General features: G+C 47.5%; 1 protein-coding gene across 1 annotated transcript in view; it reads left to right on the top strand.

Moving 5' to 3' along the window:
- The first annotated feature begins 529 nt into the window (after window positions 1-529).
- Window positions 530-15171, top strand: part of FKBP4 (FKBP prolyl isomerase 4) — a 503272-nt gene continuing 488630 nt past the window's right edge. Inside the window, exon 1 of the mRNA XM_078673725.1 lies at window positions 530-1256. Within this exon, the coding sequence (XP_078529851.1) occupies window positions 1164-1256 (93 nt within the window). The 5' untranslated portion in view covers window positions 530-1163. The remainder of the gene's footprint in view (window positions 1257-15171) is intronic.

The raw sequence follows: 15171 nt of genomic DNA on the forward strand, positions 1-15171 counted from the left end.
CTGCTTACCACTACATAGTTGTCCATGTGCTACCCGTGACCCTCCCTCTGTATTGCCTCAAGAAAGCACAAGGCTATGAATTAAAAAAGAAATGCTAACTTTGTTTAAAAAATGCATTATCGCTGGCCGCATCATAACTCGTTTTGTAGTACTTTTAGCCATGCTTCACATCAAACACTGCTACAGTACAAAATAGCTATAAAACGCCCCCAAAGCCAATAGCTCTTAGGCGCGACCTGTTGGCGTTACCAATGCTTGTTTATTTCGCAGGGTTATTACAATAGATTATTGCCAAACGTAGAATAACAAGCAAAGGGCCCGTCACAACCTCCAGATGGGCTGCATATATACCGCATGTTGCGCTGGTACTTTCCAGAGACTACTCTGCAACCTACACCGGTCATGGTGCCCTAGTGTTTACAGCACGCACGTGCACACCAGACGAGGCACACTCTCCTCAACGGCGCTCTTTACGGCTCGAGAGCCTCTAGGCTCGCTCCGCCCTCTCTGGAAATGTCTGGAAACTTCCGTGATCCGCCTCCTTCCTCCACCAGGAGTGGAAGGGCAGAAAGCTGCAGCAGCAAGAAAGTGAAACGCAGGCAGTTCGTTGGCGCTGCACCCCACAGGGAACAGCTACTCCGAGAGTGCCCGCCTGACACCAGCGCCAACCGACCATTCAGCCTTGAAGAAGCGTTCTGTGCCGCAGAATTTTATTAGCCGGTCTGCCTCTTTCCAACGCCGTTTCACAACATTAATGTCCGCGCAGCTTTTTAATTTTTTTTTTTTAGCGGAGGTATTTAGAAACGGAAAAAAACTGAGCCGATCTAGAACATTCCGCGCTGGACATTTCCAGAGCCGCGTGAGAACCGTTTGAAGGCGCTGCCTCGCAATCTTCTACAATAAACTGTTCCAGAACTGTTGAGCGCCTCTACCAACCGTCCACCTACAACCTATCCCGCGCGGACCTGGGGGTGCCCTGCTGCCGCGTGCCCTACCAGGACTCTCTTTAAGGGGCGGACTCCCCGCTTCCGTCGCTAGCGGTGGGCGTGTTACCCGGAAGTAGACTCCCGAGGCGCGTGCGCCGCTTCAACTCGGCTCTATCATCCCGTGCAGCGTGAGCACAGGGGACTCGGCGAGCAGATCTCCTGTCAGCCTTTCGCACCATGACCGCCGAAGAGATGAAGGCTGAGGCCCAGCAGTCCTTCACCGTGGAGGGGGTGGACATCACGCCAAAGCAAGACGAGGGTATACTCAAGGTGAGCAGGGAGTGGAGGGGGCTGGAGGCTCACCGGGGAGCGGTGTGAAGGTATATTACATGTATGCTTGGGGTGTTGTTCATACCTGAATCTCAGTGCGCCCACCACAGTTTCTGCTGATTACTTTGCATCAGTGTTCGCCTGACGGGGATCTGGTATACAGACACCATACGCTCCTCTTAATGCTAGGCAGCGGCTACTTTTGTTTGTTCATCATGATACTTTGCTCCTTATGCAAGACAGCAACTGCCCTTGCACTCCTGGGCCTCTGCGCCCACATTTTATTATTATTGAGGTAAACAAAGACGTTTAGAAAGAGAACACAGCAATTTCACTTACTGTAAACTTTTATATTTTACAAAATATTCGTATGGCTGTACAGCACAGTCTTTAGGTATCCACGATTCATGTCATGACTTGGCACTTATGAATCAGTGATGTACCTACCAGCAGCCAATTAGGCAGTACCGATCTTTGCGAGTATTTTGTAGTATTCATTTAATGTGATAGGATTGCATGATCCTATTTATATAATGTAGCTGTGCCTAGTTTAAAGCATACTACAGGTGTGACGTTGCCGAACGCCTGCAGCTGAGGGGAGAAGCAGTATGTTTGTCGCCCTGGAAAATATAATTTAAAATGCTTAATGATTGGCAAAATACTCTCCTCATTAAAGTTAATGCATTTTAGATACTAAACTCCTCTTTCCCCGGAGTTTTCCTGTTCGTCAGGTGCAGATTTACCATTTTAACCTTCAATTCCGAAATTGGTATGAGTAACTGAACTATAAATCGTATACATTCTTTATAAGGCACTGAGCCATAAAAGTTCATAAAACTGTATAATTCAATTACATGCAGTACATTAACAAATAGACAAAAAAATCATCCCAGCATGAGCAGCAAATTTATGTACAAAATATGTGCAGGTTAAGCTACAATAGAACCAGGATCACTTCACTGCAAATATTTAGACCTTGAAGTTTGAAGTTTTATTAGTTTAGCACAGTTACTTAAAACCATTGCTATAAAAAAGAGCATTAGCACGTATATACAAATCAGCGGTAACACATTTGTCATGTTTAGGGTAATAGGAAAAAAACAGAAACACAAAGCTGAGAAACAGCTCACTGAGCTTAGTGACCAGTGTGCTTCTAAGAAAACAGTCTTATAGTTGCCTATATAAACGTTTTACTACGCAAAACCAAAATAAAGATAATAAAAAATGAAAAGTGCTAAACCACAGGGGAAAAAAAGTCTGTAATAAGTTTTTGAGGGGGAAGACGTGGGAGAGCGGAAGCCGAAGAAGGTGACCGAAGATTGTCCAAGTGTCTCACAAATTTTCCCGACCTTGCAAGCACTTGGGTGTCATTGGACGCGAGACAAAAAGCCGAACCCTCCCAGCATGTCCTAATCCCCCATCTTAAATACAGGGGTTTTAAGAGAGACTTTCTTGGGGCAGCTAGGGCCGGGCAACAACAGAGGAGATGCAGCCATGACTCAGTGGTAATTGCACAGTCTGCAAGCCCCCCCCCCCTTGTTGGAGCCCATCTGTTAAAAGCCGTTGAACGCAAGCCAAGAAGTCGCATGAACATAATATTCTTCCGTGCCACTGCATTTAAGTTTTCCTGGAAATAAACTTGCGGTTTCCCGGGAAGATACGAAGAGTTCAGTGGGAGCAAAATGGAAGATGTTTTTACGGAGTGCAAATCCATGCGGTGGGAAATTAATTTGACCTGTCTGTTGATGGAATTTTTCCAGGCCGAGTATGGAATGAAATCTAAAAAGAGGGATGCGTTGTCCATCTCTAGCACTCTTATGGCCTTTGCAATCTGAATGTTCCAAGGGTTGCCAGGACTGGGAAAGGTTTCTTTTAGATGGAATTTTAGAGTGTTGTCACCGGCTTTTAATAACCATATGAAATATTTCAAGGTATCGGCCTCGCAATAAATTGATTGTCTTTGTAGGCTCAGCTCCAGACGTAGTCTTGCTCGCTGAATGAAACTTGGGAGGTGAAAGATTTTTTAATAGGTGGAGATTTGGGCGAGATCAAGACTAGCAGAGCATGCCCTGGGAAAGGCCTGATGCCCATAGGTTAAGGCAGGAAGAAGAGTAGCTTTGATCACCTTCAGAATGGCTTCTGCAGAGGGACTGAGGGACCGGTTCAACCGAGTCAGGGAGTATGTGATAGCTCCTGCTCTCTTTCGCAAGGCAGCTAGATGAGCTGCAGGTCTAGACGTCTCGTTGAACCAGACTCCCAAATAATTATATTTTACGGTTGTATTGATCCTGACAGGCCCGATGTTCCACCTTAAGCTTTTCTTGTTTTTACATCTGCCAAATATCAGTACCTTGGTTTTTGCCTGATTGATTTTCAAGGCATTAGCGATGTTGTATATATGAAGCGTATTTAGTGCTCGTTGGAGACCCGATTTGGCTTGGTCCATTATTACAATGTCATCCGCATATTGTAATATATGCAGAGACTTTTTACCAGGACTGAGTTTTGGCGGGAGGAAAGTGCTGTTCTCTAAAAATGTTCCAAGATCGGCTGTGTAAAGATTGAATAAGAGAGGGGCGAGAACGCAGCCTTGCTTTAGCCCATCAACGACACTAATTCTTGGAGAGACTGTCTTTGGGCCGGTTTTGATTTGCACCCATGTGTTCTTGTGCAGTGAGATGAGTGCTCTTAGCAGGCTCTGCGGGATCCCCCACTTATTCAATTTCCACCACAAGGTGTTCCGAGACACTTTGTCGAAAGCCGCACTGTAGTCAATAAAGCAGCAGTAAAGTGGAAGATGATTTTTTTGGACTGCTTGTTGACTCAGGATGGCTAGCGTAGTGATATTGTCTATTGTGAAGGCCGATGCCCGAAACCCCGTTTGGTAATTTGGTATTGTTATTGTCAGCAACCCATTTTTCAAGCACCCTAAGAAGACATCGTGCATATGCCTTTGCCTCAAGATCTAACAGTGCGATGAGTCGGTAATTAGCCGGGAGCGTGGGGTCTCCTTTCTTGAATATGGGGCATAGAATTGAGCCTAACCGTGAGTCTGGTAGCTGGCAAGTCCAGAAGATGTTGTTGTATAGAGGAGTCAGGAGGGCCACCCACTCTTCTAGGGCACATTTAAATACCCCAGCCGGAAGACCGCTGGGCCCAGGAGCACCGTCGTTTTTCATATTTCGCAGATGCATAGAGACCTCGGCTGCAGTGGTCAGCTCATGAGTTTCTGTATGAGTGGATTCAACACGATCTCCTAGTCCGATCACCGCTGGGCCCGAGGTGTCACTGCGGTAAAGTTGGGACACATGCAGGACCCAATCTTCTTCACAAACTGCGTTTCCTCTCATATTGTTCATGGAGCGGAGTTTATTCAGGTAGGTCCAAAACTTGGACTGGCTATTGCCCTTTAGCATGTTGAATATTTGTAGCCACTCAGAGTGTTCATTTAGTCTCTTAGTTTCCCATAAGGATTTCTTAAAGGTCTTTTACAGCGATGCCACGTTATTGGCAGTATGTACAGTTCCGATCAGTTGTGCCTGCGCACAGCCCTCCTGAGGGTCTTTCTTTGGGAGGCTAGTGCTGGATCGTGAATTTGCTTCGGACGTGGCCCAGATGATCTAGGCTGAACCACGCGGCTTACCAATAGATCCTGTAATTTAACGATGGCATTATCCCACAGGTGATGTAACTCTGTGGGGGCCTCTAGTCTGAAGCTAGGTATTTCGGCCTTAAGCCAAATTCCCACCTTGACAGAGCCTAGTGGATCCCATTTAATTCTTCTAGCCAAGGTGTGGAGTTCGGCCCGCGATGATTGCCCCACTTCTGTTGTTTCTGCGGCAACCGGTGTTTGCAAATGCAATGTTACCGTTAGGGGGTTGTGGTCGTTCTCCATACGATCTAGGATTTCCATCCTGGCCAGATTATTGCCCAAAAGCGGTCATAAGAAAATATAGTCAATAGTTGAGATGGTTCTAAACGTGGGCAGTAAATGAACACCCGGATGCTGTTCCAATATAATTTGCTGAGCTGACCGGAGGTTGTAAGTTGTCATCCCTTCCTGCTCTTTGGTTTTCCTTACTGGGAGACCATTAGTTGTAGATCTTTGATGTTAAAGTCTCCTAATAACAGTACCTCCGTAAGTGCGAATTCCAATAGAAGATCTTCCAGCTGTTTTACCAGTAGATCATTTGCAGTTGATTTTGAGGTTTTCGCTATGTTATGGTAACAGTTAATTAGGAGAATTGGGAGGGCCCTACCTGACAGTGAGAGGCCGGTGATAAGTACTGTCTGCCCTGTTGTCAGGTTCCAAGGAATAGGTGTGACCGTTATCTTGCAGCTGTGCTTAACCACTTGGATGCTAAGGTGTTTTATGGCTTTGAATGTAATTTCCATTGAAGTCAATGGAAACTCCATGACGAGCTGGGCTCGTCATGAGCGTCGAAGGGGTTAATGTAAATTGAGAGGCCCCCAGAGGGTCTTCCGTGGGGGTTGGCCTGGACGGCTCGTTGAAAGAGTTCATGATAGCCAAGCCGAGGCGATGGAGAAAGAGACCAAGTCTCCTGGAGACATATGATATCGCTTTTGTTCAGGAAATCCACGGCTGATTTTGAGGCAAGAATTGACTTTAGCCCAGCCACATTCCAGGATGTTATGGTTAAATTAGGGTTAAACCGGCTGGCGCCCGTGTTAGGAGGGGTGCTGGTGGACTAAGTTAGTAAGAGGCTCAAGGGCGGAATAGCCGTGGCGGATATCGTTTGCATAGAAGGCGGGGCAGTTAGGTTTGCAACTTATCAGACGTTGGTTGTTATGACATGCGATGTTTAAGAAATTGTCTGTTTTGTCGACGCTTCCGGAAGCCAAGCATGGGTTGCGGCCCGGGACCCCTTCAGTACGCTAGTATGCTGCTTCACAGGGGCCTCGGGGAGGAGAACGTGGGGATATTTTTGATGGGAAGGAACCCACATTTCGATGCCCCAATTTTCAAATAAGTTGGCTTCCCTAAGGATTGCATTCCTAATGGATTCCTGGGACCACGATGTAGTGGTGGCCTCTGAGCCCCCTTTTCCTGGTATTGTAAAAAACTTGACCGATATAAGGTCTGAGGAAGTGACCCCAGACAACGCTGGAACACATTTGAATAGACGGATGAGATTGTGTCTATTGAGGACTTCATATGAGCCCTTATGCTCGTAGTGAGGAAAAAAGACTAGTTCTGCTCCCTTTTCCAGGTTCTGGTGATTCTGGGTCCTAACTGGGTCATTTGAAGTTGCTGGCGCCGTCAGAGGTTGGAAGCGAACTTCAGGTGGGTGATTGTTCCACCCTGAGTGGCTTACCGTTTCTGATACTTGTGGCAATTGGGACGGACAGGAAACAAAAGTAACAAGGTGTAGGAAGGTAGATCCCTGACTATGGTTGCCCCCAACTTTTTGCCTGGTGTTTTGCTGGTTTTCTGACTTAGTTGACCTGGGGCCCTGCTATCCAGGACCCCAGGCCTACTGCTCTCTCTGTAAAATGGATTCCATGTACCCTAGGTACATATCTAATTGGATACTGAGTCACCTTATCAGTCCCTGTACAGTGTACCTTAGGTACCCAGGGCATAGGTGTACCCAGGGCCTACCAGATGCTGCAGCATGTATTATGCCACCCCTGGCTGGCCATCCAAATCTGACACAACTGGCTGCACGACAGCTGGGGCAAGGTGGTGTAATCACCCTTTGCTTTAGATATAGTATACCTATATCTAACCCTAAAATGGACACACAGATCTCCTATCAGTCACTCCTATGGCAGGCCTTGACAATCCTGAAGGCAGAGTGCTTGGAATCGTGTGAGATAGTGCTCTGGCATGAGCTGAGCCTGTCTGCGGCTTTCGGGATCCATCCCTTAGCCGTTTCCATGATATCGCATACCATATACTCTTAAGTGCATTTTAATCCTCGCGGTTATATGCCAACTCTGGTATCGCTTTATCAAAACATGTCGAGTAAGGTGTCATACGAATTGGAATACTAACCCCTCGCCAATTCTGGCGACGGGGTTAGCATTCCACCCTTCTAGAGGGACACGACATGTATGTAACCTATAACCCCGGTTAAAGTCAGACAGAGCCTTAGCATCCACAAAATGGATGCTGCCACCGAGACACAAGTCTGCCCTCCTGCTGCTGGGAGTCCTCCCAGAGCAGGAGGCAAGGACAAAGGGTTTCCTGCCAGGGGCGGTGCCAGCACCGTCCCAGACAGGGTTTTGTGTATTTCAGGTAGGCAGGGCTACAGAGGAAGGTGACTGCAAGTGGCACCCCGGTGCTCACTGTGCATAGGCCGGCTGAAACCAGTTCCAGGGGCACTCCAGCCCCTGGCCTGGGGAAAGCCCGCCAAAGGAGAGGGGTGTAACCACCCCCCTCCTGGTCCCACCCATAGGGCAGGACTTAGTCGCGTGCCAGCCCCTTTTCCCAGATAAAGGTAGGAGCAGGCCCCCTTCCAAATTAGATCATCTTTGGAATCAAGACACGACTTTCTACGAAAGGACATCAAGATTTCTTCTCCAAGAGTCTCCCTTGTGACTAAGGAGTAGTCACCCTGCATCCGCAGGCACCATCCTAAGAACACTGCGGTCTGCTGTAAGTCCTTCCTCCGGAATCCGACTGCCCAGCTCGACAAGACCCGGCTTCCCTGGCACCTCCGACCTCTACTCACCTCTACAGCCAAGCTGAGAACCGTGAGTGCGACGAGACCTCAAGGGACCGACTATTGCCAAGACTGCACGACTTCTTCACAGCAAGCCCGCCGAGTAATCTCCTGGCGAGTGCTTTGGGGTCCGAGAAGCCCCAACTCTGAGCAGCTCCAGCACCGAAGAGTAGCCCCCCAGCATCTCCACGATCGGCGTGGGGCCCTTCTGCTTTTTGCTGCTCACCGCGTTGTTTGGCTACTAGCCCGCTGGCTTGTGGCCTTCTGAACGACGCCCGACGACATCACTGCTGCTGGTCTGGTTGCTCCAGACTGGCCCTTGCTCCCTTCCAGAAGAGGAGCACCCCGGACCCTCCTGGTCCACTCAAGACGCCATTTTGAGTCCACCGCGTGGGCTTGAATTAGCCAAGACTTTGTTGCCCAATCCTGGGTTCTTCGACGCCGACAGCTTCATCCATCGTGGGACAGCTCGCCCCTCCATCCTGGTCGCCGACAACGCCTCCTGGTCCGTGAGATCTGCAGAGCCCAGCGTCGCCCACTCACCTAGCCGAGGTGACTACCATCCGGTGCCCTCCTGACTACTGGCTAGTAGTCACGAACTTGGTCCCCTCTGCTTTCAGGTATCATCCATCTTCGAGATCCAGGCTTGGATCCCTTCGAACTCTCTTCACTGGTCGCCTGCCAGCATCTTTCTTCCAGGCTCCTGGTTCGTCGTCGAGGATTCCCGACGTCTTTTGAGACCTATGCAGCTGCAGCCCCTGGGCTAGGTAACTTCGGCATTTCGGTGCCCCAGCATAGCCTCACTATCCAAGGGTCAGGATCCACTTTCGTTTTCTCCCTACCAGGTCGGGTTCGCCCGTGAACACTAACTTTACCTTTACTAGCTATCATAGACTTTGTCCCGCATCCCGCGTGAGAGTGCACACTCTGCACCCGAGTCCCCTGGGCCTCCTAGAAGTAATCTAACGATTCCCTAGTCAAGTCCTAGCGATTCCAAAGCCTATTAGTACTGTACTTACCTGCTAGTAATTTCGCATTCCACTTTCAGAGTATATGGTTTTTCGTGCCCCTCGGGCATTTGTGTATACTGTGCTAACTTAAGTATTTTTATAAGAGTTTTGTTGTGTGCTTAGCTCCCTGTCTCATAAAGAGCCAGGGTAGTCTTGTTATAAATAAATACACTGTTTATTTTCATAACAACTTGTGTGGTGTCCTTTCACTGGGTGTTCAAGGGGTAATGTGATGGTAAAACAGCTGGCTTAACACGCCCTCTAGAGTCTTAGCCTTAGACTGCTCGTATCCATGCTACTAGGATAGCTGGTCTATAAGGTTGACTTACAACCAATCATCAATAAGGGTTGTTTGGACTGATATATAGTGATCACTAGAACAGTGAGCACTGCACATCAGGCCAACTTATCACACAAGGGTACTCCCGACGGTAATTTCAGGTCTAGAGGAGGGAGTGGCATACTAACAACAATGGAGCAAGAATACCTCTATTCTGACCTATCTGTCTTTACATAATAGCATTAAAGTCTATTCGCAATTTCATACAGGATGCATCAGGGTATATGAAATCATTCACTTAGACATTGAATTTATTATTTTGTATTTATTCATCATTTTAACAAGTTATTTTTTCATTTTTTTGTGATCATATGATCAAGATTAACGTGCAGTAATATGTCAACATGTGTACAAAAATTTAAAATACAGGGCTAAGACTGAGCTTAGCAGGAACCCCTGAAACAATCTATATACATATATTGTCACTCATACCATCATTCATACAAACTCAGGCTCTCATACCTTCTGTCTTAACAAAACTAACACAACATATACAATGAAGAGATAATAGTATGTCCTCTAATGGACTCCTCAAAATGTAGCTCAACCAGTAGTTTGAGTCTTCCTTTTTTGTATTTTTCCTCGGATTAGTGATCTTTTATAATGCTTTCCTTTCTTCAAGGTTTGATTCTATTTTGTGTGAGGGTCTCCGGCGCGTACGGCCTACGTACGTTTCGGTGGTATCATTGCTTTAGTTCACCTTCTTCAGGGCCAACATGAAACTGGACAACAGACAGATACATGCATTCTATTAAAACCAGGGGGTTCTCATTATCTGAAATAAGAGCATATATACCAGCATTAGTTGTTGAGCATCCAATTGAGCAATACATTTCTTAATTATTTGACGTACATTTAGTGCTATGGACTATTTTGTGTTGAAGTCAAAGATAGTTGGGTGACATAGTGTACAAGGCCTTTTTAGTACCTTAATTCCCAGAGTTAAAAAGAGTCATTTAGCAAAGAAAGACAATTAACGAAGAGATTATATAAAAAGTCTTGTGTCCTGAGGGTGTTAAAAAGTTTGTAGGTAGAGAGTAATTTATCCCTGTGTACTCATACTGAGCTATTATTACATGCGAGGAGCTTTTGTGATTTCACATATAGGGAGTTTGCACAAGTATGAACTACCTTTGTCAGAGATCTTGCTTTCAGAGAAATTTTAAAGAAATTGGTCTGATGAACGACAAATGTTCTGACTCTCTGTGCAGATATTAGTCCTACAAAAGGGATGCAAGTGAAACCTAATGAGAAACTATTATGGTTATGAGACATGGAATAAAAAGAGGCTGAAAACAATTGCATTTAGCCAAATGTTTGTGGTCCGCGGTGTGCCTCTGTATTCCATATTTAGACTTAGTGATATCTCGGGCCTGTACCTAGAAGGAAATGGGGCAAGTTATGAACAAAATATAAGGAGGATTTAAGTATGCTGTGTCTACATGGCTATTGGTCTAAACTTGTATGTAAAATGTTGGGAATCCCTCCATTATTATGGTATGTCTCGCTTTGTGTGGCCTGCTTAGGAAGCGGTTCCAACATGATTAACTGGACATCCACTGGTTTTAAGGTGCCCTGGTTTAGACTAATGGATAGTGCACACTGTACATCGTGCAAACTGAGGCAGCTTGGAAATGACACATTGGAGCTGCTCGAGGCGCGCGTCACATGGCTGCTAGGGTCGAAGTGAGAGATAGTTTCGTGCTGCCTGGTGATTACTATGCTGGTCCGGTCGCTCTGAAGTTTATTATGTTATGGGTGCACTTTCTCGGGTGCAAAATGGCTACTCCTAATCACAATATTTACACGCAGGACACTATACAGTGGGACAACTGAATAACAAGTTAGATAGAAAGCCCATACATCTGACAGTTTTTAGAGCTTCAAATTACTATTACGTCTAAGTTCTTTTCTTTCCTTCCTACCCGTAAGATGTTATATTTCAGGGCTGTGATGGGTTAACACATGCTAGAAGTAGTTTAAGCAGAGCGGGCGGCTGAGTTGCAAAACGCGAAGTCTCTTCACTTACCTAAGCAGTTAAAGCATGCGTACCTCTAGTTTACCATATTGGAATATGTCGCTTACCTATGGCCACAGAGTTAGTCGTCTCAGGGGGGGCGCCTCCGGCCGATGTCTCTGCCACAGACATCAGGCGACGGACAGGGCCACTGCATGTGCACAGTGGAGAGCCAACCGGCTCTAGATGGATCCTCTAATGGATGATAGGCACGGCTGCTTGTTGCAGCGCCCTCTATTGCATTTTGCGAGTCTGTTTCCAATGGTTTCACCGTTACCTGACATTCAAGTGGATTCTTCCGTGTTTCTGATGTTGCGGCAGCAGACTGTACACTGATGGTCTGATTCCTAGGTCTTTGATCGTGAATAATTGATGCTGTAATTTTGTTAGACAATGGATCCTTAACTGTTGGTGGGAGGTTTAAATCGATGGCTGTTGTGGCCCCAGGACCTCCCTGGGTTGATAGAGCGGGCTGTTCACTGATGACCTTTAAACCCGCGGCAGTCGGGTTTGTTTCGGTAGTTTTTGTTTTGGATTTTGAAGGCAAGTTGAATATGGGAAAATAAGGGAGGCCCCTTGATTTAGTTGCTGGCAAACTGAGTGCTGCTGAGCCTTCAAGCCCCGCGCTCCTTTTCGCTAAGCGTTGTTTTTTGAGTTTCTTTCTCTCCCTCGTTGACAATAAGGAGTTCAATGAGGCATTAGGAAAGCTGTGGGCCATGTCCATATCGACAGTGTCGGAGCAAACAGATCGTGTAGTTAATAATTGCGTTGATGTTTGACTAGTAACTTCGGTGTGTTCAGAGCCTGCTTTGGGGGGGCAGGGACTAGTCCCCGGTGTGAAGCGGGCTGGACTTGTGGTGACTGGGCCAACACAAGGAGAAGTATTTTTTCTCTCTGGTGATGGACTGGGTACTATGGCTGAGCGTGAGGACTCTTCAGCGGTGAGTGAGCGATGAGACACACGTGTGGGCTTTAATGGACCTTCTCCATTGTTATGGCACTTCACACTTTTCAAGATTGCACTCAAGATTTCAGGGAGAGACGAAAGTTTGTTGATTATTGGAGAGCAAGGGCAAGAGTTCGACGTGCCCGTTTGCGCCGCCAAGCTTTCGAGAGAGGTTATCCTGGAGCCCAGGTCCGATAGTGCTGAGGCCAGAGTTTGCATTGGATCGATCTGCAGCTCCATTTTCTGAGACTTTAGCTATTGCATCTTGCTTAGCATGTAGAGATGTCAGTGAGACCAAGATAGAGTTTGTGGTGTCCGAGGAAGTAAACACTGGAGATTCCCGGTCCTCCATTAACGTTCTTAGAGGGTTTGAGAGTGGGCTAAGGACCGGTGAGTGAGCGAGTGAATCTTCGATTCGGGCTTCTAAGGAGGCCAGGAATCGGTTGGATAGTTTGTTAGATAAGGAAGAATCATCATAGTTGTAACTCTTGTTTGAAGATGAATGGTCATTATGCCCAATTAAGGGAGCCCCTGAACATAAGTTAGGGCTGTGTTGAAGTTGGTGCTTCAAAGTTGGATTAACCGCATTACAGTTATCAAGGTGGTCTGGTGGAGTCAGCTGGGCGCTGCCATAGACCTGGACTTGGACTTGCAGCTTGGTTGCAGTGTTCAATACAGTAGTATTTAAGGGGTCAGAGCTGAGAACAGATGAGGATGAATTTCCCAGGGCTGCAAAGGATGCACTCAATGAGGCAGAGAGACTGTCCTGGGTCGTAGAAGCAACCTCATGAGAGCGTATGCAGCTGATATGCCTCATGTGAGGCGAAGGGTTTAGGTGAGGACAGAGTGGGTTTCTCCAGAATTGAGTTTTTAATGTGAACGGGGCTGGGAGAGCAATAGTTTTCGCTCTGAGTGTCAGCATTAAAATCCGAGTCGGGCCCTGGTGGATGAGTGGAAGGAGAGCCCTTTTGGAGAGGAGTTTTTCCGAAGAAGTCGCTGATCCGAGATTGCGATGATAGGCCTCCTGGGTGTAACGTTATGTCTTGAGATGGTGGCGACTCCTGTTGAACCTCCCCGGGAGAGGCGGAGCGGAGAGTGGTACCCTTTCTCCGTGGGAGTCTTCTAAGCGGCTTGATGTTTTCCATGGTGACCACAAGGTGTTGTTTGTGGGCTAGGCGGGGCCGAATCTTGGACACCTCCTAGCCCCCCTCAAGAGTGTTGGATGCCCAGAGGTAATGAACTGGGACTGCGAGGCTGCAAAGACAGCTACAGCCCAGGGGCAGTCTTAGCAGCTGGCAACAGGCTCTGCGGCGAACCTCCAAGCGACTGAGGCAGTGCCAGCCTCAGCCAACAACCTGGTCAGCAGATTACACCCCCCCGTGCCTTTCCGCCTTGGTGCTGACTCACCAGCTCACAGATGCTCTTATCCCACACTCCTGGCTCCTGGTTTCCCCAGGACTTTCTCAGTTCATCAGCGATGAGGCTGGTAAGGGAGCCAGGAGCGATGAGGCAAAGCTGCTGCGGTGTTGTTATCACCGCGCTTAGCTTAGCGCTCACACCCGCCAGCAGCTGCTGTTCCTCTCGCACATGGCCAGTCGGCTGTACTGCTGTGCTGCAACCAGAGCGGGTGCGGGATCGGCTCCTTGAACGGGCTGGTAGATTTTGGCGGGGGGACCAGGTGCGGTGGGGCAAGGCTACATTGGTGTTGTTGTTACAGCGCTTGACTCTGCGCTCACACCCGCCTGTAGATGTTGCTCTTCGTGCGCGTGGCCAGTCCACGGCACCTCCGCCGCAAAAAGCGGACCCAGCTCCCCCGTCGGCAGAGAGAGCAAAGCCAAGCCGACAGCAGATGGAAACGGATGGGAGCCAGCGACCGGCCAGCAGGTGGCCCACTTTCTTTTCAATTGTGGCAGGTAATCCTGTTACCTTTTGCCGTTTTCCTTTTTCCCTCTGCGGCAGTGACAGTAGCAGCGGTGGCGGTAGAGACGCGGTAGAGATGCCCGCGTCCGCCTCGAGGCAATTGCGTTCTGGCATCCAGTCCTGTCGACTCAATGTGCACGAGCTCCCTCTACCGTTAGACCTTAATCTCCCCATACAAAACAGAAATCGTTGGACGGCAAACACTATGGGTTGCTTTGTATCGGTTCTCAATATCCTAGTTGCTGTTCTATAATCTCCTATGCCCAGAAGCTGACCAAGTGGAAGTATCCATGTCCCCTCCCCCCCCATATCCTTTGTAGGATGGACAGAAGAACAGAACATGTTTGATGGTCTTGTTGAACCCAATACGAAGAGGGCAGGTTCCTTCCAGATCCTTAGAAGCTCGCAGCCATTTAGATTTAAAAGAACAAAGAGTAAGAGTCACGTAACAAAATTTCAACTATAATAATTTAGCTAAAATGGGCTCAACCTCATCGAAAAAGGTTTCCAATTTAAAATCAACTTTAAAATCAAGGAATGCAGAAGCTAGAGACCCTGTTCCTCTTGCCAAATATAAGTAGATGTCTTATACTTCCAATACAAGCTCTTTATGGCAGCCATAGTCATCCCACTAAGGTCTGCTGGAGTAGTTCATAGATTCACACAGCCTATTTAAGTAAGGGATTGCTGAATGTACATAAAATTTTCAGGCTCCAGGTGATCTGAGGACATCCTTTAGACCCTACCGATAGGCTAACAGCTCTGGTGTCACCCAAATTCTGCTCCAATACAATAGAGGCGTAATCCCTATTTTTAAGCTAAGCGCTGTCAGTCCCAGGTCTAAGCGCAAGGGAATGAGCGGGATGCTAACAGGAAGGTTGGTCAGTGAATGCATAAAACAGTTTTCATCTTTATTCAAAGAGCTCCAATTTCTGTGGCCCCAAAGTTCTGCACCGTATGATGCAGCTCCTACAGCTTGCATGTTATAAATTT

The sequence above is a fragment of the Lissotriton helveticus genome, chromosome 1_1 (assembly GCF_964261635.1).
Source record: "Lissotriton helveticus chromosome 1_1, aLisHel1.1, whole genome shotgun sequence".
Lineage (NCBI taxonomy): Eukaryota > Metazoa > Chordata > Amphibia > Caudata > Salamandridae > Lissotriton > Lissotriton helveticus.